Source organism: Cricetulus griseus, chromosome 8 (assembly GCF_003668045.3).
Source record: "Cricetulus griseus strain 17A/GY chromosome 8, alternate assembly CriGri-PICRH-1.0, whole genome shotgun sequence".
NCBI classification, from domain to species: domain Eukaryota; kingdom Metazoa; phylum Chordata; class Mammalia; order Rodentia; family Cricetidae; genus Cricetulus; species Cricetulus griseus.
The window spans coordinates 31,249,779-31,266,471 of record NC_048601.1 but is presented as its reverse complement, the minus strand read 5'-3'; the positions used below and the strand labels follow the sequence as shown (position 1 = coordinate 31,266,471).

The 16,693-nt window shown below is 40.9% G+C and overlaps 1 protein-coding gene across 6 annotated transcripts in view; it reads left to right on the top strand.

Moving 5' to 3' along the window:
* Positions 1-49: 49 nt before the first annotated feature.
* Positions 50-16,693, top strand: part of Fancd2 (FA complementation group D2) — a 68,075-nt gene continuing 51,431 nt past the window's right edge. For all 6 annotated transcript variants that reach the window (XM_035448991.1, XM_027429110.2, XM_027429109.2 and 3 more), the window contains exons 1-9: positions 50-201; positions 2,409-2,505; positions 4,467-4,607; positions 5,571-5,638; positions 5,790-5,893; positions 6,324-6,384; positions 8,458-8,510; positions 12,527-12,605; positions 14,129-14,253. In XM_035448991.1, coding sequence (XP_035304882.1) covers positions 2,442-2,505; positions 4,467-4,607; positions 5,571-5,638; positions 5,790-5,893; positions 6,324-6,384; positions 8,458-8,510; positions 12,527-12,605; positions 14,129-14,253 — 695 coding nt within the window. In that variant the 5' untranslated portion in view covers positions 50-201; positions 2,409-2,441. The remainder of the gene's footprint in view (positions 202-2,408; positions 2,506-4,466; positions 4,608-5,570; positions 5,639-5,789; positions 5,894-6,323; positions 6,385-8,457; positions 8,511-12,526; positions 12,606-14,128; positions 14,254-16,693) is intronic.

Here is a 16,693-nt window from a genome sequence, read left to right as displayed (position 1 = left end):
GCGCGGCTTCGATGGCGTCAGAGCGGCGTTCCGTCGAGCGGGAAAGTCGAAAGCTAAGGGAGGTGACGGTCGGCCCGCGAGTGAGTGGCGTCGCGCCCCCGCGGGCTACTGTTTAGTTCCAGGCCTAGTGCGGTCTGATATTTGGACTCTGCGGCTCAGCGTCGTCCTCTTCATCCGCTCTGACGCAGGATAGTCCCTCAGGTACTACCTTGCGTTGGTCACATGACCAAGGCTTGGCCTTTGCAGGAGCAGCTTAAAGACCTTTTAGGCTTTCCTGGAAGCTGGATGGTGTCTTGCTCTAGTGTTTCCACCTGAACAGTGGCTGTCCTGTCAGGGGTAACATGTAGTAGGTAACGCATAAAAAGAAACTCTAGCTTTGTTTAGTGTTGCAAAATTTTGGTGAGACTTATTTAATGTGTATGTATGTTTTGCCCTCGTGTATTTATGTGCACCACATACATACAGGGATCTGAGGGGCGCATAGAATCTCTGGAATCGGAGTTACAGACAGTTACGAGCCACTTACGTGGGTGGAAACTGAACCTGGGTCCTATGAAACAGCAGTAAACTCTCTTAATCCCTGCGCTATCTCTCCATCCCTGAAAGTTAACTCTCCATAGATATAATTGTCATAATTAAGAGCTAAGAACTGTTGGTAGAATCACAGATGCTAATTGGGTGTGGTGGCCTATGCCTATAATCATAGCTTTTAGAAGGTGGAGGCAGGAGACCAATTGGCAATCGCCACTGGCTATATATGAGTTCCAGATCATACAGGGCTACATAAGACCCTAACAGTTGAAAATAAATAAAGCAAAGAGCACAGATTCTGGGCTACATGAGGTCCTGTCTTAGAACTGAAAGTAAATTAATGAATGGATAAAACAAGGAGTGCAGATTCTAGAGCCAGACTACCAGAGTTAGAACCCTAGCCCTTCTCCTGAAGAGGAGAGTAATAATGATTCCTGTCTGAAGTCAGCATGTGAGGAATAAGCGGATTATAATTAAAGTACTTAAAACCGGGTTTTTGTTTTATTTTTGAGACAGGGCCTCACTGTATATCTGTAGCTGGCCTGGAATGTAACTGGTCACTGTGTAGAGTAGCCAGTCCAATTTTCACGATGAGGCCCTGTCTTAAAAATAAATAGGTGCGCTAGGCGGTGGTGGTGCACACCTTTAATCCTGGCACTTGGGAGGCAGAGGCAGACAAATCTCTGTGAGTTCAAGGCCAGCCTGGGCAACAGTGGGAGTTCCAGGACAGCCAAGACTTACACAGAGAAACCCTGTCTTGAAAAAACAAAAAAGGAAAAAAAAAAAAAAAGGTGCCAGAGAAATCGCTCAGTGATTAAGAGCACTTGTTGCTCTGCAGAGAATGTGGGTTTGTTTCCCAGCACCCAAAGAGTGGCTCACAACTATACATGTAAGTTCATTTGCAGGGGATCTAGTGCCCTCTTCAGGCCTGTATGGGCATCAGATGTGCACATGGTACACATACACAGTCAAATATACACAAAAAAAATTGAAATATTTTTAAAGTAAAAAAATGACAATTACTGTTTCTGGCAGGAGAACTCTTGCCTAGCATTCACAAGGCTATGACATTCAAAACAAAACAAAAAAAAAAAATGTGCTGAAGGAAACTGTCCCTGCTTTTCTTTATCACTCTACCTATTGCTAGACAAACTGGCCTCAAGCCTTCACAGTATCCTCATCTGCAGGATACTATTTGGGTGTCATTGCGGTTAGATAAATGTAGTTAAGTATATTAAGACCTTGTTATGCTGTAAAGTTCTTGAGAGCTTGGATGATGTCTGTCTTGTTTGCAAGTTTGCAGTGCTTAGTACCACCCTGACACAGTACTGAAGTAAACAGAGAGAGAGAGAGTAGGTGAGGCTAGGTCATGGTCTTGAGTCTCAGTTGAAGAGCTATGGCTTTTCTCCTTTAGCAACAGAGAAGCAGCCTGGTGAAAGAAGCAACTTGGTCAATTGGGACAAGTGTTTCTCTTTCTGCCATGTGTCTCGTGGCTGTTACCTCTCCTCCTGAACATCTGCTTGTTCTGCATCTCTGCTTTCTTCTTCCCAGAGTCCTCTCTGGCCCCATAAGTCCCGCCTATGCTTCTTGCCCTCCTATTGATCATTCAGCTCTTTATTACACCAATCACAGCAATACATCTTCACACAGTGTACAAATATCCCACAACAGTCAATATGTCTTGAAGAGATACTGGGCAGCTAGAGTTGAAATGTGCTCAGCATTTAGACAGCATTAATATGAAAGCTAAAACCCTCTGGTTATGGATAGAACAGTTTTAGAATGACTTCTAGTCTCTGGTTGCTAGTTCTTTTGGTGTTTGGGCTGAACTAAATACCCAACCCCTGGAATTTTTTTTTTTTTTTTTTTTTTTTTAGGAAGTACTATAAGTACAGAAAAAGTTGGTCAAAATGGTTTCCAAAAGAAGACGGTTAGACTCTGAGAATAGAGAAACTGTGACAGAAGATGCCTCCAGTAAGTATCTAACCTTTCGTTGTTACATGTATATCACAGATGTGTGAGACAGGAAAAGATGCAGAATTCATATTTTTCAATTGATAATGTCTGTCAAGAATTAGTGGAGAGAACACAGAGATTCTAGGAGATTTTTAAGGATTGAGTTCTGCCTTAAATGCCACTTAGGAGTTTTGGACAACTTCTGAGCTTTACTCTCCACCTACATAAAAATAACTACTATATAAGCTAGGTAGATGGCTCAGTGGTTAAAAGCACTTTCTGCCCTTGCAGAGGATCTGGGTTTATTTCCTGACACACACATGGCACCCCAAAACCTTCTTCAGGTCCAGAGGATACCATACATTCATGTGGTACATTTATGTTCAGGCAGATGTACAGTCATACACATAAAATAAAAATAAATCTTTATAAAAAATGATTACAGAAACATTATCTAGATCCTAGAACACAGAAAAGATATCTTCATCCTTTAGAAAAGCACCTGGGCCAGGCATGGTGGTGCATGCCTTTAATCCCAGCACTTAGGAGGCAGAAGCAGGAGGATTTCTGTGAGATTGAAGCCGGCCTGGTCTATATATGGAGCTCCAAAATGTGTCTCCTTTTACCCCTAGGAATGTTGTGCTATAATAGTAATATATAAAGAAAAATCATAGCTGGGAAATGGTAGCACATGCCTTTAGTCCAGGCACTCAGAAGGCAGAGGCAGGCGGATCTCTATTAGTTGGAAGCCAGCCTGGTCTACAGAGTTAGTTCCAGAACAGTTAGAACTGTTAAACAGAGAAACCCTGTCTTGACAAACAAAAACAAACAAACAAACAAAAAAACAAAAAAGAAAGAAAGAAAAGGAAAAGTCTTATTAAAGCAAAGCAAGCAAACCAGCAGCAAGGAAATAGTGCATAGACCAGGTGACAATTCAGTTGACAAAGATCCTAAGAGTTGAAAGGAGGTTGAGAGATGGCTGAGTTAGTAAAGAGCTTGGCAAGCATGAGAACTTGAGTGTGATCCCCAGAACCCCTGTAAAAATGCTGGGTGTTATGGTTGCATTTGTATTCCTAGTGCTGAGGTGGTGGAGTCAGGCTTGCTACATACCTTGCTGGTCAATCAACCTAGTACACTCAGTTAGCCCCAGTGAAAACTTTGTTTCAGAAATCAAGGTGAGGAAAATGCACCCGTTCAGGCCTGGCAACCTGAGTTCAGGTTGGAAAGAACTTACTCCAAAGCTGTCCTTTGACCTCACCCTCATGCCATAGGACATGTGTCTACACACATTTTAGAAACACATACATACCTAAATGATACAGATTTTAAACAATCAAGTTGGATTCCTGAGGAACATAAGTAAATTTATTTTTTGGATTCAAGTCCCTGTTTTATTATTATTATGTGGTGAAAGCCTTAGGATGAGACCAACCTGAGCTTTGTACTGAAAGATGTGGTGAAAGGAACCTGTCCTATTCTGTCTAGTTTTGTGGATAGATCATCAGTTCTCAAATTTGGCATGAATAAAGATTGTTACAGAAGAGTTTGTCAAAACTTCACTCTAGGGACCACTCTAAGGAATTTGTCAGGAGCTCTGGAGTGCAGTCCAGATTGTGCATTACAGTAAGCTATTCAGAGACTGCAGTAGGTGCTGGAGAGGCAGGCACTACTTTAGATTTTAGGTAGGGAATGCGTCCATGGTTATTTTTGTTGCAAATGATACATTTTGTATTCTTTATTGATAACTCATTTGATAAATGTTATTTCATTTGGTGGTTGTTTTGCTTGTGGGGAAGCCACTATTGCTGACTGCCATTGAAGACAGTTTATTTCACTGCAGAATCAGTGTGTTCTTTAGGAGTACGTCAGAATTTCCTCTCAGATCATTTAATCCTGGGTTCGTGTTTTAAGCTTTGCATTCTTCTCATTTTTGTGGTCATATTCTTGAAAGTTTTATGTTTGTTTGTTTGTTTTTCCAGAAATTATGAAACAACCCCTTTCTAAGCTGGCAAGGAAATCTTATGATTCTCATGAAGTTGAAGAAAATGGCAGTATCTTTGTAAGGCTTCTTAAAACATCAGGACTCACTCTTAAAACTGGAGAGAACCAAAATCAGCTAGGTAATATTCAAAATACACTTTTGAATTCAGTGAAAGTGCTCAGGAATAGATCGTGGATTTCCAGAATAGAGAGGCTGATGGAGAACAGGAAGAAGAAGAATGCTTTTTAGAGAATGTGCTTATGGTCTTTGGTGGTTTTTTTTGTTTTGTTTTGTTTTGAGACAGTGTTTCTCTGTGTAGCCCTGGACATCCTGGGACCCAGGCTCAAACTCAGAGATTCATCTGCCTCTGCCTCCCGAGTCCTGGGATTAAAGGTGTGTGCCACCATCATCCAGTTGTGTTTATGGTCTTTTTTTTCCTCCTGTGCATAAGCTCTTAATTTTCATGTTTTAAGGAAGGCCTGATAAATAACTGTTAGATAACTCTTGATTCTTTCTTTCTTTTCTTTCTTTTTCTTTCTTTTTTTTAGTAAAATCATTTGTATACTACTAGTAGTCCTTTGTGGTAGACACACACACACGTGTGTGTGTGTGTGTGTGTGTGTGTGTGTGTGTGTGTGTGTGTGTGTGTGTGTGTGTACACCCAGGAAGCAAGTAGATCTGTTTCAGAAAATATGTTGAGCCATCTAAGGTTGGAAACATGTTTCTAGGGCATAGATATGTTGTCCTGCTGTATGATGGGTTATTTGTGGAACACTTGGAGTCTAATGTCTACCAGGTTAAGTCTTTTACTCTAGGTTTAGAAGTTTTGGATGAAAATATTCTTTGTAGGGCTGGATAGATAGTTCAGTAGTTTAAGAGTATATACTGTTGTTCCAGAAGACCAGAGTTCTGTTCCCAGTATCTCAGGAGTCTGGAATGCTAGCTCCAGGACAGAACCTATGAATATACTTTCACATAAAAATAATTTAAAAAAAGAAAATACGTTTTGGTGGCATTATCAGATGTGAAGCCTGTCTTTAAGGAGGGAGGCTTTGGTAGACATTACACATCATGTTGAACAGCTGTCCTTACTTCCTTCTAGGTGTGGATCAGATAATCTTCCAAAGGAAGCTCTTTCAGGCCTTGAGGAAACATCCTTCTTATCCCAAAGTATGTATCCTATCTGTGGTACTTTGCTTTGACCAGAAATACTCTGGAATTAGACTGTAGAGACCCTGGCACAGAGTTGAGTGGCTGATAACAAACATTCAACTTGAGAGCTTACCTTCTCTTGTCTTAGTTGTACAATCTCCTTGTTTAGATAATAGAAGAATTTGTTAATGGCCTGGAGTCCTACATCGAGGATTGTGACTGTCTCAGGAACTGCCTGTTGTCTTGTGAGCGCCTGCAGGATGAGGAAGCAAGGTGTGAAGACGAGGCTGTCTTCTAGAACTTCAGTCTGGCAGTAACTGGACTGGGCATGGGAAATGCATTTTTCTTTGTTTTATAATTTTAATTTTGGTTTATAACTTTTTTAGTCAGAGTTTAAATGTAACCTTAAAATTATTTAATTTGAGGCTAGATGGCAAAGAACTAGAATGCTTATTTTGAAGTAGGGTCTCACTGTGCAGACCTCCTGTACTGGAACTCACTATGTAGATTAGGCTAGCTCACAGAGGATGACCTATAGAGGGCTGCCTATTCTGAATGCAGGGACTAGAGGTCTCTGCTTTCAGATCAAGCCTGGCTTTGAGCGTGATCTTGAAGGGCTGTGTATTTAACCAGTTCTATGTAAAAAAAAGGTAGTAAAACAAAAGTAAACAAAATAGGAGTCAAATGCCTCTCTATCTTACAGCACAGGTACATTTTACTCCAAGAGCCTCATCAAACTACTTCTGGGGATTGACATTTTACAGGTGAGACTGCACCACCTTTCCTGAGAACATGACAGATGTGATTTGGGGTGACTAGTAGAGTAGGATTAGTTTTGGTTTGCAGCAGCTGGTCTGTAAGTCATGGCTGTTTCATGAATTGTTACTAGGGTGGTTGATTGGCAGTCCTATTCATTTCCCCAACAAATAATTCTTGTTTATTTAAAAAATATTTTAAGGGGGCTGGAGAGGTGGCTCAGTGGTTAAGAGCATCGACTGCTCTTCCAGAGGTCCTGAGTTCAATTCCCAGCAACCACTTGGTGGTTCACAACCATCCATTATGAGATCTGGTGCCCTCTTCTGACGTGCAGATATACATGGAAGCAGAATGTTGTATACATAATAAATAAATAAAATCTTTAAAAAATATTTTAAATTATGTGTATGAGAATGCCAGAGGCTAGAGGTGTCAGATCCCCTGGAGCTGGAGTTACAGTTTCAACCACCAGATTTAGTACTGGGAACCAAATCCAGGTTTCTGCGAGATCAGCACAACTTCCTAACAGCTGAGCCATCTTGCCAGCCCTGATTCCTTTTTCTTATAGCTACATTCTTTGTGCTCCTAGAATTGTGTAATGATTGCTGTATTTTCTCATCTGCACCATCACTTATGTAACTTGACTTTGCCCTTTCTTTACTTCTTTTCTATCCCACTTTAAAAAAAAAAAAAATGTGTGTTTGGCAGGAGAGAGTAGGGATATGTGGTCGTGAGTGCAGGTGGTGAAGATGCCTGTTTTGGAGCCCCTGGGACTGAAGTTACAGGCAGTCTGAACTGCAGGACGTGGGCTCTGGGAATCAAACTTGGGTTCTCTGGAAGAGCAATAAGCACTCTCAATCACTGAGCCTTACTTATCTCCAGCCCCCTCTTCTTTTTAATTTATTGAGTAGCCAGTACCTTGGCATTTTTTTCATATTTCAAATTGAACAAAGTTATATAATGAAAAATATCTTTCCCACCCATCCTCCCTGTTCCTCTTCCTTAGTTTCTTCTTCATATACTTTTTTTTTTAAAGATTTATTTACCTATTATGATTTATTATGTGTACAGTGTTCTGTTTGCATGTTGCCTGCAGGCCAGAGGAGGGCACCAGATCTCATTACAGATGGTTGTGAGCCACCATGTGGTTGCTGGGAATCGAACTCAGGATCTTTGGAAGAACAAGCAGTGCTCTTAACCACTGAGCCATCTCTCCAGCCCCCTTCATATACTTTTTAATGTCTTACTTTTCTTTGGAAATCTTGAATATAATTAGTTAGTTCATATCAGAGAGCTCCATTTTTATCTGAAGAGAAGACCTTCTTTGAAAACAGTCTTTTAAAGTGTGCATTTCGTGGACTACCAGTTACCATATTTAATAGTATCTGATTATTTTCATTAACAATCATCCTCTAATATTTTGGAGTGCAGATTATCGATGTCTTTGTATTCCTGAATTTTATATTAGGGATACAAATGGTATCTGCGTGAACATTCTTAGGGGAAGGTTCCAGTCATATCAGGATCTTTATTCAAGCAGGCTGGTGGGAGAGACTTCTGACTAATTATACATTTTCTTCTAATCATTATTATTATAGATAATAAAGTAAGCCATCTACTAATGAAATAATTCTTGGGTTTAACTAGTTTTATAAAAACACGTTGGGAACAAGTATATCCACAGATTTCAACTACAGGATTACCTCTTTGCTGACTTTGTTCTGTTTTTCCCCAGAGGTGATTCAAGATGGAATTTGTCCTCTTTGTATTTTGTTCAGTCCTCTCAGGCAGAATCTGATGCTTCATGGTTAGGTAGAGTGCTGTCTTAATTAGAAGCAGCTATTGTTATAAACCTCTCAGGACACCATCTTCTGGCTTTCTTGCTATCTGTATGGTATCTTCTCTGTTAAACCCAGCTTACTGAATTCTTCAGCATCATAGTAGCATTTTAGAGTACCATCTAGCCACTGGCTTAATGTAGCATCAGCAGGCCTGCTTGCTATTTTAACCTGATAGCTAATGTATTTCTGTTTTATATTTTGAGACTATCTCCTGACTATGCATGTCTTCTTCTCTTTTAGCCTGCCATTATCAAAATGTTATTTGAAAAAGTGCCACAGTTTCTTTTTGAAAAGTAAGTGGAATTATTCTGAAATATTGAGTGTACATTGATGCTTTTAGGACTCAACTGAAATGTCCTATGGTCATGTTTAACATGCCAGGATTCATCTATTACTTCATAAATACTAAGATCATTGTTAAAGCAGCTGGATGGTTAGTGGTGCACGCCTTTAATCCCAGCACTCTGTGAGTTTGAGGCCAGCCTGGTCTAGAGTAAGTTTTAGGACAGCCAGGGCTACACAGAGAAACCCTGCCCCGAAAAACCAGAAAAAAAAAATCATCATTAAAATAAATAGCACACATGCTTGTATGTGTGATGAGTCTTCCTAGAAGGTTACATAATACTCTGGTAGTAGTAGCCATTTCCTAGGAGGAAGCCAGTTGGCAGAGTCTTTGCCTTTTTTTAAAAAAGTATGTGTGTACTGCTTATATTTTAAAATTACTGTGTCGGGCCTTAGTGGTTAAGAGCACTGGCTGCTTTTGCAGAGTACTGGAGTTGGATTTCCAGCTCCCACAGGGCAGCTTACAACCATTTCTAATCTAGCTCTAGGGGATATGTTGCCCTTTTCTGGCCTCCAAGGTCACTATATGCACATGGTGTTAAGACACCCATGCAGCTAAAATACCCATACACATCAAATAATAAGTAAATACTTAAAAAAAAAAAAAAAGGTACCAGGAAGGAAATGACCAGACTGATTAAAAAGGACCTAAACATAAAATCTCAAATATAGGAACATCAAAGATGTAAATGTTCAATTTCATTAGCAAAGGCAGAAATTTAAAATAAATAATGGGGCTGGGGCTGGATGTATTTGCACATACCTTTAATCCCCAGCACTAGGGAGACAGAGACAGGTGGATCTATGAGTGCAAGTCCAGGCTGGTCTACAGAGAAAGTTCCAGGGTAATCGGGGCTACACAGAGAAACCCTGTCTTGAAAAAACAAATAAATTAATATTTGCACACCCATGCTAGCTGGGTGTGCAACTCAGTTGGTAGAATCTTGCCTCGCCTGAAGACCTGAGTTTGATTCCCATGACCATAGGTATCTCAGTACTCTAGCAATGAAGGCAGGAGGATCAGAAACTCAAGTCATCCTCAGTTACACAGTAATTTTGAGTTCAGTTCAAGACACATAAGGCCCTGACTCCAAAATAAAGAAAAAAAAGAAAGAAGCATAAAATATCAAGTACATTTTCCCTACACCCAAAGAGTCTTTGTTAAGTAATGAGCATGGGGGGGTTGGAGAGATGACTCAGTGCTTAAGAGCACTGACTGCTCCTCCAGAGGTAGTGAGTTCGATTTCCACATGGTGACTCACAATCATCTGTAATGAGATCTGGTGCCCTCTTCTGGCTGGCAGGCATGCATTCAGGCAGAACACTGCATAAATAAATAAATAAATAAATAAATAAATAAATAAATAAATAAATCTTAAAAAAAAAAGTATAATGAACAGTTACTGGCATATGTTGTAAGTGAGCATAAATCAATCATTGTGAAAAGCAATTAAATTGTACAACCCCAAACCTTGTGTCTGGTGGCTAGACATGGTGACCATGCTTATCCCAGCACTTAAGAAGAGGAGGCAGGGGGCTGGAGAGAGGGCTCAGAGGTTAAGAGCACTTACTGCTCTTCCAGAGGTCCTGAGTTCAATTCCCAGCAACCACATGGTGGCTCACAACCATCCTCTATGACATCTGGTGCCGTCTTCTGGTGTGCAGATATACATGGAAGCAGAATGTTGTATACATAATAAATAAATAAAATCTTTAAAAAAAAAAAAAAAAAGAAGAGGAGGCAGGAAGACGAAGGATTCAGTGTCATCCTCAGATACATAGTGAGTTCCATCCAGGCTAGTCTGGGCTATGCTGTTTCACAGTAACAAAAAATAACCAATATTTAATCCCAGCCTTTGGGAGGCAGAGGCAAGTAGATCTTAGAGTACTCAAAGCTAGCCAGACCTATATAATGAAACCATGTCTCAAAAACAAAACAAAAAACCACCATTTTCTTATTAAAAGTTTATAAACTTTCAACCAGGTGGTGGTGTTGCACACCTTTAATTCCAGCACTTGGGAGGCAGAGGCAGGCAGATCTGTGTGAGTTCCAAGGCCATCCTGGTCTACATAGTGAGTGCCAGGACAGGCTCCAAAGCTACACAGAGAAACCCTGTCTTGAAAAACAAAAACAAAAAAGTTTATAAATTTTCAATTTGTTTTGCTTTTTTGTTATATGGTGATAATTGATCTTACACTCATAATCCTGTTTTTAATCTAAGCATGGAGATTGCATGTTTTTGCCATTATGTGTGATAAATTCATCAACTTTTTTTTTTCTTTTTCCCCAGAAGGGTTTCTCTGCATATCTCTGGCTGTCCTGGAACTCCCACTGTAGACCGGACTGGTCGTGAATTCAGAGGTCTGTCTGCCTATGCCTCCCAAGTGCTAGGATTAAAAGGCATATGCCACCACTGCCCAACAATTTTATTGTCTTTTTAAAAAGTCATTTATATTTGGCATGATTGCATATGGCTGTAATTCCAGTACTCAGGATTCAGAAGTGGACAGATCTCTTGAGTTTGAGGCCAGCCTGGTCTGTACAGAAAGTTCTAGGCCAGCCAGAGTTGTACAATGACAGACTATCTCAAACAAACAAACAAAAAAATCACCTGTGTGGCTGGGTAAGTGACGCAGTCAATGATGTCCTTGCTGTGCAAACACGAGGACCTGAGTTTGACTCCCAGAATACATGTTAAGAAACTGAACATGACAGTGTGATTCTGTAATCTCAGCACTGGCAAGGCAGAGACAGGAAGATGGAGGGGGGTGAGTGGGGGGGCTTGTTGGACATCTAGTCTAGCTGATTTGTGAGCTCCAGGCTCCATGAGAGACTCTTGCTCACAGAATATGATGCAGTGATTTAAGAAGACAGCTGATGTTGACGTCTGGCCTCCATGTGAACAGACGCACGCGTGCACACACACACACACACACACACACACACACACACACACACACACACACACACACACAGAGTCACAGTATTTTTAAGAGATAAATATTATCCCTTCTCCCTAGGCACTATTTTATATTTTAGTCACTTTTTTACAAAGCGCTGTGACCAAAGCAACTTATAGAAGAGTGAGTGTATTTGTAACTTACAGTTAGTTTCAGAGATAGTCATGAGTTCATACCATCATGGTGGGGAACATGGCAGCTGGTAGGCAGGCAAAGTGTTGGAGCAATAGCAGAGAGATTATCCTTATCTGAAAGGTGGAGACAGAGGAGAGCTAACTGGGAATGGCATGGACTTTTGCAACTCAAATCCCACCCTTGATAACAACCCCTCCAACACGGACAAACCTAATTCTTCACAGACAGCTCCATCAACTTAGGACCAAGCATTCAAATATATGAGCCCATTGGGGCCATTGTCATTCAGACCACCACAGCTGCTGTTAACAGTATTTCCTTCTGGTCGTTTTTTTTGTTTTGTTTTGTTTTGTTTAGTTTTGTTTTTTTCATCAAATATAAGCATGTCTGGATTATTTATTCATTTATGTGTTTGGTTATTTATTTGTGTGTATGTCTGTGCACCACATGCATGCCTGGTGCCTGTGGCAGCCACAAGAGGGTGGGTGACACATTCCCTGGGACTGGAATTACAGATGGTTGTGAGCTTCCAAGTGGATTGCTGGGAATTGAACCTGGGTCATTTGGAAGACAGCTCTTAACTGCCTAGCTATCCTTCCAGCCCCTCTTTTGTTTTGAATCAATTTGTGTCTAGCACTGTGCCCTATAACTATTAACTGTGTATGTAGTCCATTCACTGGCTGAAGTATTTTGCACAGTATTATAGTTTTCTGTTGCATAATGAAGAGTTGGTGATGCAGCACAGTAGTAGAGAACCTGTTCAGCATTTGTGAATCCCTAGACCCAAACATAGAAAAAGATTGTAATGGGGAGAGGGGCAGAGGGAAGGAAGAGACAAACAGCTCAACCCCTCTTCATTCTGACATTTCAGCGAGAGCAATGATGGAATCAACATGTCCCGGCTCATTATCAATCAACTAAAATGGCTGGATAGGATTGTGGATAGCAAGGTAGGTTTGGGGGCTTTATCAATTTTAAGTTTTTTGTTTTGCTTTTTACAGCTGGGCGTAGTATTGCATGCCTATAATCCCAGCACTTAAGAGGCAAAGGCAGGCTGATTTCCGTGAGTTCTAGGCCAGCCTGGTCTGCATAGTGAGTTCCAGGACAGCCAGGACTACATAGTGAAACCCTGCTCAACAACAAGCAAAAATTTTAGTCTGGGATGGTGGTACATGCCAGTAATCTGTGCATTTAGAGGCTGGAGGATGGAAGTCAACTTGAGCCAGCCTGGGCTACATAGTGACCAAACCTTTTTGATTTTTAGGATTTTTTTTTCCTTTAAATGAAAATTTCATTTTCTTACCAATACATGACGTTTATTCAGTTTTCCTAATTTGATAATCTTGAGTATTTGACTGTTTGAAAAATTTATTTCAAAAGAAGCTTATGCTACATGTGCTCATAATCCCAGCACTTGGGAATGAGGGAGGAAGATAAAAAGTCTGAAGCCAGAAGAGGGGCCCTTGTCTGATTTGTAAAGGACTGTGAGAATTAGTGGGTAAAGGGCATGTTATGCAACCTGAAGAACTGATTTGTTTCCTGGAACCCACATAGAAATCTCACAAAGCTTTTCTCTTGCAGGGACATGCCCCCTTTACACAGCATACATGCATTAATAAGTACTTTTTAAAAGACAGAAACTTCCTCAGTTACAGAGACTAAGTATAGTTTATTATATATTAAATACTTGGTAAGGGGCTTGAGCAGTGGTTCTCAACCTGTGGGTCATGACCCCTTTGGCAGTCAAATAGCCCTTTCACAGGGGTTGCCTAAAACCATCAGAAATATCAGATGTCTACATTATGATTCAAAACAATAACAAAATTACAGTTATGAAGTAGAAGCAAACATAATTTTATGGTTGGGATTACCACAAATGAAGAACTGGGGCACAGCACTAGGCAGGTTAAAAACCACTGGGCTAGAGAGATGGCTCAGAGGTTAAGAGTACTTGTTGCTCCTATAGAAGACCCGAGTTCAATTTCCAGCACCTGTAAGGTGGTTCCCAGCTATCTGTAACTTCAGTTCCAAGTGATCCAGCAATCACATTCGTGGTGTGTGTGTAAAACAGTCTTTCAGTAGCCTGAGATTTGCCAAGTAGCCCAATATAGGCTGGGTGGCCAATGTACCCTAGGAGTCTACCTGCATGTGCTTCCCCAGACCTGGGATTACAGGTGCGTGCTACTGTGCCTGGCTTCTTTTACATGGATTCTGGGAATTGAACTCAGGTCCTCATTCTTGTAAAAAAAAAAAAAAAAGAAAGAAAGAAAAATAAAAAAACAACTTTATTATTATTGAGTGTACTCACACACACACCCCCAGCTCCTATATGCCTCTTAATTTGAATTCCGAGCTTGAGTCAGGTTGTATACATGGCCAGGTTGTATACATGCTGATTTCAGGTCTGTATTTCATGAACAAGTAGTGCTTGTTTTGAGTAACGTGCTACAGTTCTAATAATGTTCTCCTGCAGGACCTCACAGCCCAGATGATGCAGTTGATCAGTGTTGCCCCACTGAACTTACAGCATGACTTCATCACCAGCCTTCCTGAGATCCTGGTGGATTCCCAGCATGCCAATGTGGGGAAAGAACTCAGGTGGGGAAGCACTGTGGTAATGTCTCATGGAGTCCTTGTTTGTTTCAGTATGAAAAGAGCTAAGTTTAGGGCTGGCGAGGGAACTCAGTAGCTAAGGGTGCTTGCCTATCCTCTCTGATGACAAAAGTTTGATCCTGGAACCCACAGAATAGAAGAGAACTGACTGGCACAAGTTTTCCTCTGACTTGCATATATGCACTGTGGCACACATTGGTGTGTGTGCACATACACACGCTCATGCATTTGGGACATAAAGGCTGGCACACAGGTGTGTAAGTTCATCCTCGGTTGTGTAGCAAGTTCTAAGCCAGCCTGGGGTACATGCGACTCAAAACTACACACAAAAAGTAGTTGGATATGTAACTTATTTGATAGAGTGCTTGTCTGACTTGTACAAAATGTGTTAATTTTCTAGCACTACATAAAACAGGTGTGCTGGCAGAAGGTAGAGGCAGGAGGATCAGAAATTCAAGGTCATCCTTGGCTACATTTCAAGTTTGAGGCCAGCCTGGGATACATGAAATCCTGCCTCAAGATGTAAAAATTATAAATTATGGTGCATGTATGTTAAATGAATAGGGAAGGTATGAAGTTTGACTTGGTTTTCTAATAGTTGCATATATTTGTATAATTCGATTTACTTTCTCCCTCTCCTCACCCCCTTTTTAAGAGGGGGGGGCTCATATCATCCAGGCTGGCCTCAAGTTCACTGTGAAGCTAAGTATGACCTTGAATTTCTGATCCTCTTGATTTTTTCCTCTAGCCTCAGATCTGGGGTTACAGCTATGTGCCACTATATTTGCCTTCCACATACTTTATTTCTTTTTTGTTTATTTTGCGTATGTGACTGGGAATGGTGGACACGCATACCTTTGTGTGTGGAGGTCAGAGGACAACTTTCTGGAGTTGATTCTTTCCTTCTATATTTTACATTCCTAGAATCAAACTCAGATCTTCAGGCTTGATAGCAAATGCCCTTGTCTGTTGAGCCACCTCACTGCCCCACCCCTTATATGTATATTTAAATGATGAACCTGTTATGAAAATATTGGGCTATAGAGAATTTGAATAAAGTCTGTTTCATTTCCTCTAAGGGTCTGTCAGGCTTGATTGCAGATCAGAATCCTTTGTGGAGCTCTTAAATATCTACATGTTTGGGTGCCGAGATGACCCATTACAGTGCACATCCGTGCATAAGAACCTATTGCTGAGATCCATTGCTAGCTGTCACTCACATAAAAGTAGTACTGTAATTGGAGGGTAGTAATTAATAAGAGGGGAACCATATCCTTAGGATACAGTTTCTATCCTGGTTTTCCTCCAGTGCTGAGAATTGAAGTCAAAATTTCATGTATCCTAAGCAAGTACACACTAGTTTTATGGACTTACCTTTTTTTTTTGTTTTCTTTGAGACAGGGTCTTTCTGTATTGCTTTGTAGCCTGGCCTGTAGACCAGGCTGGCCTTGAACTTACAGAGATCCGCCTGCCTCTGCCTCCTGAGTGCTGGGATTAAAGGTGTGAGCCATGACTGCCCGGCTATCTTAATGTATATCTTTTTCCTAGAAGAATTTTTAAAAAATTGAGACAGGGTCTCACTGTAGCTATGGCTGGCCTGGAATTGCTGTGTAGATCAGGCTGGCCTCAAACTCACAGAGATCTGCCTGCCTCTGCCTCCTCAGTGCTGGGACTAACGGTGTGCACCACCATGCCCATCTGGTAGTTCCTTCTTTGATAGTTGTCTGCAACACTGTAGATAATCTTCAGTGATTTCTTCTTTTGTTCTCTTAGACAGTGTGCTTCTCTGGATAGAGCACTGTTACCCATTTTCATGTGCAGTAGGTTAATCCTGTTGTACCTTCTCACAGGACCCCTTCTATGTACTGCTGTGGCTCCATGCATATATCCTAGTTTTCAGGAAAAGCGTGTACCAACTTAATAGCCATGACTTCTCAGTAGTAAAGATGTGAAAGAGGGCATTTCATTTCTACATGATTATTTGAAGTTTTGTAATGAGCATGTATTATGTTTTCTAATGAAGACAATAATAACTGAATACAATCTTTTATTGTGTTTTGTTTTCATTTGTTTGTTTGTTTTGGTATTTTGAGATAGTTTCTCTCTGTGTAGTCTTAACTGTCTTGGAGCAACGTATGTATTCCAGGCTGGCCTCGAGCTCACAGAAATCCTCCTGCCTCTGCCTCCTGAGTGTTGGGATTAAAGGCATGCACCAGAATGCAATCATTTAATAGGAACTAGTACAGCTGGCTTCCTTCCCTTCCTTCCTTCTTTCCTTCCTTCCTTCCTTCCTTCCTTCCTTTTTGTTTTCTTTTTTTGTTTGTTTTTCAAGACAGGGTCCCTTTGTGTAGCTCTCTCTGGCTGTCCTGGAACTTGCTTTGTAGACCAGGCTGGCCTCGAACTCATAGAGACCCACTTGCCTCTG